Source organism: Balaenoptera borealis (genome assembly GCF_965194805.1).
Source record: "Balaenoptera borealis genome assembly, chromosome: 1".
Classification (NCBI taxonomy): Eukaryota; Metazoa; Chordata; class Mammalia; order Artiodactyla; family Balaenopteridae; genus Balaenoptera; species Balaenoptera borealis.
The window spans coordinates 49,895,688-49,906,329 of NC_138860.1; the positions used below are offsets into that span (position 1 = coordinate 49,895,688).

At 49.0% G+C, this 10,642-nt stretch overlaps 1 protein-coding gene across 1 annotated transcript; it reads right to left on the bottom strand.

Moving 5' to 3' along the window:
- Window positions 1-6,924: 6,924 nt before the first annotated feature.
- IER5 (immediate early response 5) lies at window positions 6,925-10,116 on the bottom strand. The gene has a single exon (XM_082396949.1). It carries the CDS (start codon window positions 8,866-8,868, stop codon window positions 7,888-7,890), a length of 981 nt encoding a protein of 326 aa, XP_082253075.1. The 5' UTR covers window positions 8,869-10,116; the 3' UTR covers window positions 6,925-7,887.
- Window positions 10,117-10,642: the final 526 nt, after the last annotated feature.

Consider the following 10,642-nt stretch of genomic DNA (forward strand, 5'->3'; position numbering starts at 1 on the left):
TTCTGCCTCTTACGCCAAATTTCTTGGGGAGGAAGCTACAGCCGGAGCCTCCACATCCTTCTTTCCAGTCCCTTTATGATCCAGTTTTCTCTCCCATCTTCTACCTGAACCTCTCTCAAAATTCACCAATGACCATGTTGTGTTCAATGTTCCTGTTTTTCGTAACTTTTATGTTGCCCATCTCCCTGTGTAGAAGCCTGATTCCCACCTTTCCACAAACTGTGATCCTGCTGACAGAGCCTTCTTCCTACTCCAGCCCCTAACTTCATGCTTCCCCTTCACTAGGTCCTTAGCGTCTGCCCTTCTCTCTTGCCTGCAGAGTTTCTTTATGCTGTCAGCTTTAAGGATCATCCCTAAACTCGGCCATGCTCCCCCTGGAGAGCAGCATATGAAAAGGTGCAGAAGCCTGCAGCCAGTCCCACGTGGCAGGAGGCAGTGTATGAGGAAAGGAATGGCCAGAGGGAGCCAGGCTTGAGTGACCTCAAGGTGAGAAGCTCACACTAGACACCACCTCACCCCCTGCCACCACCACCACCCCCCATCAGTGGAAATAACTGCTTTTTACTTAATGTGCATGCAGATCACCTGGGGATCTTGTTAAATGCAGATTCACTAGGTCTGGGGTGGGGCCTGAGATTTTGCATTTCTGGTAGACTCCCAAATGACCCATGCTGCTGGTCCAAGGACCATACTTTGAGGAGCAAGGGGCTAGATCACACCTACCTATGGTCAGATTTTCTGGGGAGGGGGGCGGGTTCTGTGTTGTTTTTGCCTCTCATCTGGAATGTAACCCAACTTGAGGGCCAGGATCCTGTTGTTTGCATCTTTGTATTCCCTACATGAGTTCCTTCTGAGCTCCTTCTGGGTGTTCCTGTAAATACTTAATTGATGGAACCCAGGGCTGAGTTGTTTATATCTTCGGGCTTTGCTTTACAAACACTAACTTATCTTCAAATCACAATCGTGAGGCAAGTGGCTACTTTTTTTTTTTTTTTTTACTACGGATAGAAACCAAGAAAGATGAATGACTCTCCAAGTAGTGAGTCACATTTTCAGATTCTGGCCTACAAGTCCCTGGCTCAGAGAGATCTCAGTCCAGGGTGAATTCCAACACTGCCTCTGCCTGGCTTCTCACCTGCCCAGGCAAGATGCCCCACTCACTCTCTGGACCTTGTTTCCTCTTTCCTGACTGATCCGTAGGAAACCCTCCCCTCTCTGTCTCCCCCTCTCATAGAGGAGCTCAGGAGCCTTAAGGAGTGGCAAACTCCATGTTAGGAGGCCAGACACCTCATGCTGAGGTGACTAAAAGGTTGAGAAGCAGACAGCTGCGCCGGCCTACGCTCCGGAATCGTCCACACACTGCATCTTTACAGCTGCTCTCAGCAGTGCAGACTAGGAGCACCTTTCAAAAGACATTTTGAAGAGGGAGTGAGTGACGTGTGGGGAGAAAACCACAGAAATCACAGAGTAATAACGACCTCAGCATAGCGTCCCATGTAGTCTAAGTTCAGCTTCTGAAACTGAATCTTTGGGTTCAGGGATTTCTCCCATGGCCATAAAAATAAAAGCAACTCCAGTCTCTAAAGTAGGTCACGCAGTTAGAGAGAGAGAGAAGGCTCGTGCTGGTAAATGCAGATGTCAAGGTACTTTCACCCTTTTCCAAGCCAAAAATAAAAACTTGGAAATTGTCTGAAGAAAACAGGAGGTTGTGGTGCAGCTTGAGAAAAGCCAGGGGGAAGAAAGTGGGAGGGGCGCTCCTGCCCTGGATTCCCTCAGCCCAAGGCCGACCTGCTGCGGCAGAACGTGACTCCACGGCGATTCCCGCCCCGCCCCCCGGCCCATGACTGTTCCCACCCCACCGTCCCTCTTCACGATCTCCAGCTCACTTGCTGCCCATCACCTCTGTTGCATGATTCCAGTGGGTTATAACTACTCCCCACTCCCACTTCTGTTAACTGACTGTAAAAAGTTTCTATTGATCAATCAAAGCCTAGAGAGGAAAGACAAAGCAAAGAAGCACTTTGGGACTTCTCCATCACAGGAGGCCTGGGGATCCATTTTCTGTTCTAGAAAGCAGCACTGGGAGTTCCGGCAAAGGGAAGGGGGATCTGTGTGGCCCACATTTGGACTCCCCTGACTTTGCCTCTCCTTTCCCCCATCTGGTCCAAGCCAAGCCTGTTTTCAGTGGCTGCTCCTGTCTCTAAGATGGATACTCCCATACCCCACCCCCTGCTATTATGCTGGAATCTGGGGTCTGGTGAGGCACTGGGATTGGACCACCAGCAATCACAGCTGTGGCTTGATCCCTGGGGGGCAGAGTCTCTGGAGACTGCAAGTCTCAAGGTCAAGAAATCCAACTCTGCTCCTTCTTAGCTGGTGGTAGCATTCCCAATCACAGCTCTTCCCTGTGCCTCAGACCCTTCCCCAGGCAAACAATAAATGTGAGTGCCCTCGGAAGAGGATGGAGGGAGGGGAATCTTAGAAAGACACAGCAGAGACAGAAAAACAAAACAACTACAGCACTGAAGAAAGTATCTATGCCACAAAGGGCAGGATGATGCTGTGATTGGCTAGAAGGAAAGAGCCATGCACTTGTGGATCAATTTGGAGAAAGACTCTTAATGGGTGGTGTCCCGGATTCAGGAAAGGCATCAAGTGTGGGGAGTAGCCTAAGGAAATCCTGCCCTCAGAGACAACTTCAGTGCGTTGAGCAGAGGGAACAGAATGGTTTTCTACCTCAGAGAAAGCAAGTTGCCAGCAGCTGCCCTGCCCCAAGACTTGAGAGATCAAATGAGTTGAAGAACAAGCAGGTGGGAGCACATAGCTTTGGCACAGCCCTGAGTTCTAGAAAAACTGAAAGGAGCCTTGCCTTGGCATCTAGGGGAATGATTGGGCTGGAGCAGCCTGACAGAAGCCCAGTCCTGAAAGCCCAGGGAGAAAGCCCAGCGAGAAAGCAGAGGGCTGGGATCAGGGCTGACTTGGTGCCTAGAAGGGGCGAAAAGGGGACGCTGCATCTCACCTTCATCCTATTAAGTTAGGGATGCGGCTTATCACACAGAGACTTCGTGTGACCAGGTCCCAGAAAACTTGATTATATAAAATAAGTAGATCTACCAACAAATATCAACAGGCCTATTTTATGCCAGTCCCCTAAGAGAATTGCTGCTGGAGGTGCTCGGTGGTGATGACAGGGACCAGCCCTTCTTTCTGCAGCTCCCCAAAGCTGACAGCCAAGACTCCTTCTCACCTGCCGGGAAGCGGGCAGCATCCAGCATTGGAGACTGCTGCTGGTCAGCAGAGTGGGGGGCGGGAGAGGCGCTGTCAGGAATCCAGTCCCTGGAGGCTTCTCCCTCCCAGCTTGTAGAATTCCAAAGGTCTGAGATAAACCCCAGGATACAGTCCAGCAATATCCCAGTCAGGCTATATTCCTCCGGGAGAGAGCAACAGCTCGACAGAGATTTTATTTTTAAAACCCTCATTCCCACTTGGGGCAGGGGGTGGTGGTAGGCATTGGGTAAAACTGTGCTTGGATCAGGAAGGGGGCATTCTGCTAGATGTGCGTATCCTTTTACACTTTTTGTTCTTACATATTCTCTTCTCCAGTGTACCCTCAAGAATTGTGACTGAAAAACTCCTAGGGCCATGAGTTAAGATCACAATGATTCCTAACATCAACTCTGCTTCTACTCTATTTTTCCTCCCAAGGCTTTCCACTGGGTAGAGTTTTAAATTTGAACAATGGTTCAAAGGCTGAGAGACAAACTGCTCATTACTGGAAAGAGTGCCAGGAATCCTGGGAGGCAGACCTCACTCCCCACCAAAGTTCTGTACCTAATCGGAAAGGCTTCTTTCATAGTCACGGGAGGGTTAGATCAGTGTTTCTTTTCATTCTCGTCTTCTTTCAGGAACTGCTGGGATAAAAGCAAGCCTAGGAGAATAAAAAATTCACAAATAGGACAAGAATAAAATATTTAGGGCAAGAGATCAGAAGTTCTTTGGTTATTCAGTGAACTGAACTAACTCTACTTTAAAAAAGTATAAGGAAGTAAACGTCCATCAGACTGCATGTCACAGTGGGTATTAGCCTTTCGACCTCATCTCACAGGCTCTAAGCTGAGTTGTTATGCCTAGCAAGTTGAAGAGGCTCAGACTAATCCAGTGATAAAACAGAGTTTTGTCATCATGAAGTCTGTTCCCGATATTTACTCTATCTTTATTCTGAGACACATTCTACCAAAGTTGTTAGATGGCCCGTTCCCTTCCACTTCTCATCCCAAAATCTAATCAGTGGTGAATGGTAGGAACGCAAGAGTTATTATTACTCCGTTAGGTGCCTTAAAGCAAAGCCAGTCACTCCGAAGGGGCAGTTCAAGCTTTCCAGCTTTCTATCATTAGTTCCTTTCCCCAACTACAATCAGTGGTTTCTGAGAAGGAAGACAGGCTTAAAGAGACACAGTTGAGAAGTACTGTACTAAAACTTATCACCTTTATTCACTATTGATGTGATCTTCCTGTAGTACTTGTCAAAAAGCACTTTAAACATCGGGAAAAAATTTTTTTCCCGGACCACACCTAAGGTTAAATTGATCAAAAAACTCCCTCCCAGAGTTGCCAAGAAGTGGTTAGGTACTAAAACTATGGTTTCTAGTCACACTGAATCTGACAACCCCATCCTGGCACTGGGAAGGCTCTTTTCCAGGACCTATCAATAAATGGGCCTAAGAAACATTCTATACTCAAGCAATTCAGGCTAAAAATAACCCTGTAGGCTATTTTTTTCTCTACTCATCCACAGAAAGCATTTGTGTGTCAACAAGATCTTTGTTCCTTGAGTGTTTTCACTCCAGCTTACTCCTCCCTGAAAATAGAGTTGTTTGAGACAATCAGGAAAGTCACAGGGTTGGTGTGAGACATAGAGAACAGCAAAACTATTCTAAGCTTTGTGGACTGCCAAGTGTCCAGAGAAAAACAAGAATAAAAGAACCCAGAATTCAAAGATAGGATTAATTTAAAAACAGACTCTCCTTTCCCCTCCTTTCTTACAAATATACACAGTTCTTTGACCATAATAGATCTGAGTTATACATAGAACTTTTACGTTAACAACTAACAATTGCATGCTTACTATACTATGTATGAGGTACTTTTCTAAAAACTTTAGGGGCATTAACATTAATTTTCACAACCCTATGAGGTAGGCACAATTATCTCAATTTCATATCCGAAAAAACTGAGGTACAGAGAGATGAAGTAAGTTGTCCAGGGTCCCTCAGCTAATAAGGGGCAGAGCCAAGATACGAACCCAGGAAGTCTGGCTCCAGATCCCAGCTCTAAGCATGACACATACTGCTTCTATAGTAAAAAAGATAATGATCTTTACTGATTTCCTACAAAGCTGTATTTCCCTAACTACCAAATATGTCCATTTACCTTCTCTAAATTAAGCAGACACATGGTCCCATGGTTCATCTTAATGTGAAAACAAGGATCAATGGGGATTTTCATCTCAACCAAAACACATCAACTCAAACACACCGAATGTTACCCGCTTTCAAATATAAAAATGCACTGAGACAGCTGTTCAAGCATAATAATTACTTTCTAGCAACAGGAAATGTTTGCAGAATTAAGGCCTTGGACAACTTCAGTTTAAGCAGCCAGCACTCAACAGATCTCTTGTGGCTATAACAGAACTTATCTAATCTCTGAAAAAAAAACAAACTAATTTTAACAAGACCCTGATTAGGGAATGTTTAATTCTATGAATATATTATTTATGGTGATGAAGCATAAAGTAGAAAGTTCCTTAGGCTTAACGAATCACTAATAAATTTGCAAAAATATCAAAACATGGGCCTACTCGGCTATGACAGAAGTTCATACTGTCAGGACTCTAGGGAGGGCAAAGCACCATTCATGTTTCTTCTGCCCAAAGGAAATTACCCTTTCTTAAAGCTTTGTCTAATGTTCCCTCAATTTCTCCCATCTCATAAACACCCAATTTATTCATAAGATATTTTAGAACAATTCCATCTTTCAAAGTCCTATCAACCGTATTTTAAGACACCATTCTCTAATTGATTTGCTTCTGAAATAGATTATTGAATACCTTTCAAATATTGAACATTTTGCCTTAGACAAAAAGCTCTTAAATGCAGTAATTGTATTAAAAAAAAAAATCAATCGATGACTTGGCTGTCATCATCAAAGTGTTTACCATGGCCCAAACACTGATGTCACCATTTGGGTGACAAAAGCAAATCAGGAGGTTTTGCTAAATAAATTTGTCTAGCCCTCCTTGGCCTCTGTCCTCATCTAGTTTGACGCAAGCTATTTCCTTTCACTGATGCATTTACTTTCTACAGATATAATTTTAAAAAAAGATTTTTTTTAAAGCACTGAAAATTCCATCCTGACATCCCCTGGAATGCAGAGGTAGACCTGATCAGCTGGGCATGTCAATCTCATCAGGCTTCCTTCATATGTCAGGTTTTGTTCAGTAACAAGGTTGAAAGATGACCCACGTTACCTAACAGAAAACTAAAAATTTTAGTGAAAAACACTTCCGTGGATGGGAAGGGCTTCAGAAGTTGGCACTTAAGTTATTTAATATTAGACACTGTAAGACTGGGCTGTAAAAAATCAAATCGCCTAGACTTTAGAAAAGGCAATTGCAGTGGCAGGTTTCAAGAAACTGGCATAGCACTGATATTAGTATCTAAGAGCACTCCTCTTGATGTGCAGGAGAAAGCTTAAATGTGTCTCTCTGGATACTTAGTGAAGCCAGCAAACAATGTCCCCAGTCTGTGAACAACTGATATGAAGAACCACACCTTCAATTTTCCACTCGGACCATACTTCTCCTCCTCCCACTTTCCTCCCTCCCAACCCAGACAGGTGATTACAGACAAGGAGGCGGTAAAGTTGCTTCAAAATATTTAATACGTGTCAGACACGTAAAGTTACATTTTTATACAAAAATCAAAACAACGAAGGAGAAAATACTGTACAAAAACCTTGTCAGCTCCCCCAACCTTTATACAACAAAGACTGGAGTCACTATCTACAAACCCATAAGGTCTTTCCACTTAGGGCTGCTGTCTGTAAACTTTGTTTCCTTAAACGGTTTTTAAAAGCACTGTGTAGTAGGTCTGATCTAGAGCTTTTAAAAAATAAATCTTTTATCTATAAACTCCGTATTTCCCAGCTTGAACTCCGCCGTGAAGTTCATCAAGCTTCTTCCCTGTCGGGAAGACAAGGACCGCTAACGTTCCCCTTTCCCAGAGCGATCACCGAGTATAAACGTTTCTTCAGGGAGAGAGAAAGGTGGGGAGGGAGAGAAATCACACAAGCCCCTAGTCCGGACGAAATGCCTCTAGTGCGAGGAAATCCTGCGAGGAAGCGCCGCTCCTGGCCCCGGCGCGGTCCTAGCTTTCACGTGAGGGGTCTGTGTGAAGTCCCTTCCTCCCCCGCCAGCCAACGGGGAACTCCCCGGCCCCGGCCTTCCCCGCCGCTTCCTTCTCGGCGCTGCCGGCGGCGGAAAGTCCCTGTCTGCCCCCAACCTCCCAAGCCCAGGGGAAGGGGGGATGCACTCCAGAGACACAAAGTAGTCCTAATTCAACGACACAAACTGACACACACAGACACAAAAGTCCACGATCGTGCTCTTCCGATAAGCCTCACACTCCCCAGTCTCAAGAGGAGACCCGAGAGGCTCCGCACAGCCGGCCGCCAAGCCCGAGGGCAGTCGGTGCCGCCCGGCGGCACCCGGTCTCCTCCTCGCGCTCGGCGCCGACGGCCTCTGGGGCGTCCTCGCAGCCGGAGAGGCCCAGCCCTCACGTCGGGACGCCCGCTGCTCAACCTCTTCCCGCTCGGGGATCCGAGGGCTCAGAAGGCCACGATGGCAGTGCTCCAAGGGTTGATGTCTCTCAGCACCGGCTTATCGCAGCAGATCTGCCCGGGCTCGGCGGCTTCCGGACCGCTCTTCTCTCCCTCCGCTTCCTCCCGGCCGCCCCCGGGGCTTTTCCGTAAAAGTCCCGAAAAGCTGGAACCGAAGATGCTAATGAGGTTGGCCACGTTACCGGTCTCCATCTCCTCCTCCTCCTCCGCGGCCGCCCCCGCCGCCGCCCCGCCCGGCTGCTCTTCTGAGTTCCGGCGGGGTTTCTTGAGCGGGGTCGAGCCGGGAGCCGGGCAGTCCGCGGGGCCGCCGCCCACCCCCTCCGCGCCGCGCTTCCTGGGGCAGACGGGGGGCGGCACAGGGGGCTCGGGCCCGGCGGGGCGCGGCGCGCGGCAGCCGTCCACGCGGGGAGATGCGCTCATCTTGTCCTCGTCCCCCGGGGGGCAGCCGCAGGGGCGGCGCGCTGCCCCAGGTCCCTGGGGGAAGACGTCTGAGCCTCCGGCGGGAACCCCGGCTCCTCCGACCGCCGTCTCTCGCGGTCCCTCCACGCGGCGCCAGGCAGCTTCCGCCGCCTCCGCCTCTCCGCCCTGAAGAGTGTCCCCGGCGCCCGTCACCGTGGCCGCAGGCTCCGCGTCACCCTCCCGTGGCACTTCTGGGACGGCAGGGAGCTCCATCTGGGGCTCGGGCTCCGGCCAGGCGGCACAGGCGGCCGGCGGAGGTGGCTCCCCCCACCCGGCGGGTGGCCCGGCCACCGACTCCCCAGGCTGCTGCGGCAGCGCCGGAGCCCCCGGGTGACCGGCCAGGTAGAGGCCGGGGCACGGGTCGCTCAGGTAGACCTGGCGGGCGCTGCGGAGCACCAACGAGACCAGGAGGTTCTTGTGCAGCTTGATGCCGCCGCGCTGGACCCGCGAGTTGTAGATCTTGCCCAGGGAGATGCTGACGATGCGGTGAGCCTCCAGTTTGAACTCCATCCTGCCTCGCCTTCCCAGGGCTGGCGCGGAGGTGAGAGAGTGAGCCCCAACCCACGATCCGAGGCTGAGACGGGAACGATAGGCGTCAACGAGTCCGCCCCGGCGGTGGACTCTGGATCTCTGAAGACTCCGAATAGAAACGGCTCCGGCGACGCGCTCGGTAGCTCTTGCGCCCTCCCCACCTCAGCTTCGCAGCCAGGTTGGGGTCGGGTCGCTAACTGAGGGCAGTCTGGCCTCCGGGCGCCTTATAAAGGCCTTCCGACAGCCAATAGCGAAGGGCCGCCAACCGTTCCGGGGCCGATCGGCGCGCCCTCGTGCGCCTCGCGCGGCCAATCGGAGACCGAGGAGGGGCGCCAGGGCCATTCGAACGTTGGTCCCGCGGAGCAGGCTCTTAAAGGGGGCGACGCGCGCGACCGCTGACCGGCGGGTCGCGGCCAGTGCTCCGAGCGGCGGGGGACCGGATGGCCACGGTGTTGTTTGTACTTAAACTTGCTGGCCTGTGCGCTACTTGCCGCAAGCAAAGCGAACTAAACCATTCGAACTTTCATCCGAGTATGGTGGTGGACTTTGCTCTGCAATAAAGTCCTGATCCTTCTCTGATCAACACTCCCCCCTCCCCCGCCACCGTTTGCAAGGCGTCACACACCCGTAAGCTCCGGGGCAACCCGACAGAAATGGAGATGATGGCAAAACGTGGCACAGGATACCCTTGGATAACAAATAGTGTTACTACAAGATATTTAGCAGATATTAATTTTGGATAAATCCCTTGCCTTCTAGAGTCACATACACTCGTTAGCACCTGTCAATTTTAACACCGAAGAAAGAAAAAGGGAGTTCTAAAAGTTCCAAAGTTTCTGACTGCTTATGAAAGCTTTGTGTCTATGTACAAAGTTTTTGGTTCTCCACTAAAGCTAGCATCTATCACTTTGTTCTCCAGATTCTAGAACCAACACAGTTGTCAGATCAGTTACAATGAAAGGTGGTACACGTTCTCCACAGTGATTTTTCTTCAACAGGACTGACCAGTCCATCCTTGGAAAAATCTAACAAGTTCTAAAAATACAAATAGAGAAGTCCTGTATTCCCATCATGATGTCATAATTTTATTTTGTGTCAAGGTAAAAATATAGGGGAAGAGTGTTCCGGAATTTTCTGGTCAATCAACAACTTAGTCTATTTACTGAGCCTTACAGCACAGGGTTGTCCAGGGTCCTAGACTGGGTTCCTGGAGAGTCAGTTTGAGTTAGTCCAACCTAAGCTCCACCACAAACCTGCCTGATGACTCTGGTAAATAACCTTAGGATGCTTTAATTTATCCAACTCTAAAAAGGAGAAATCACATACACATCTGCTGTATTATGCAGCATCTTCTGATGAATGACAACTCTCAGCAACAACCTGAGTTATAAAACTAAGCACAGTTTTCTTGGAGTCCACGTGGAACACTGGCCTGATCTTGTATCAGGGTTTGGCCAAGTAGTGTATTTAGTTAGGAAAAATATTAGTGAAAGGTGGGCTTGATTATGGCTAATTCATAATCAGGAGGCCCCCAAAGGATGTGATGGCTCAGTAATTATCTATTCCCCCAACTTAATGACGATAACAGACACCAGTTCATGGGACCCAGAATTTCTCCCCTCTAGGAATCTTCAGCTCGAGTAAAGAAGGAGATAAAATAACAACACAAGTAATTACAAAAGCAAGCCATGTGTTTTGAGTAATAACATGAGAAATTTTTTCTTCTGTTTTCTCTTTCTTTGAGAGCTGGCCA

Coding starts and splice junctions, on each gene's coding strand:
- IER5 (XM_082396949.1), bottom strand. CDS start 8,868: ATGGAGTTCAAACTGGAGGCTCACCGCATCGTCAGCATCTCCCTGGGC.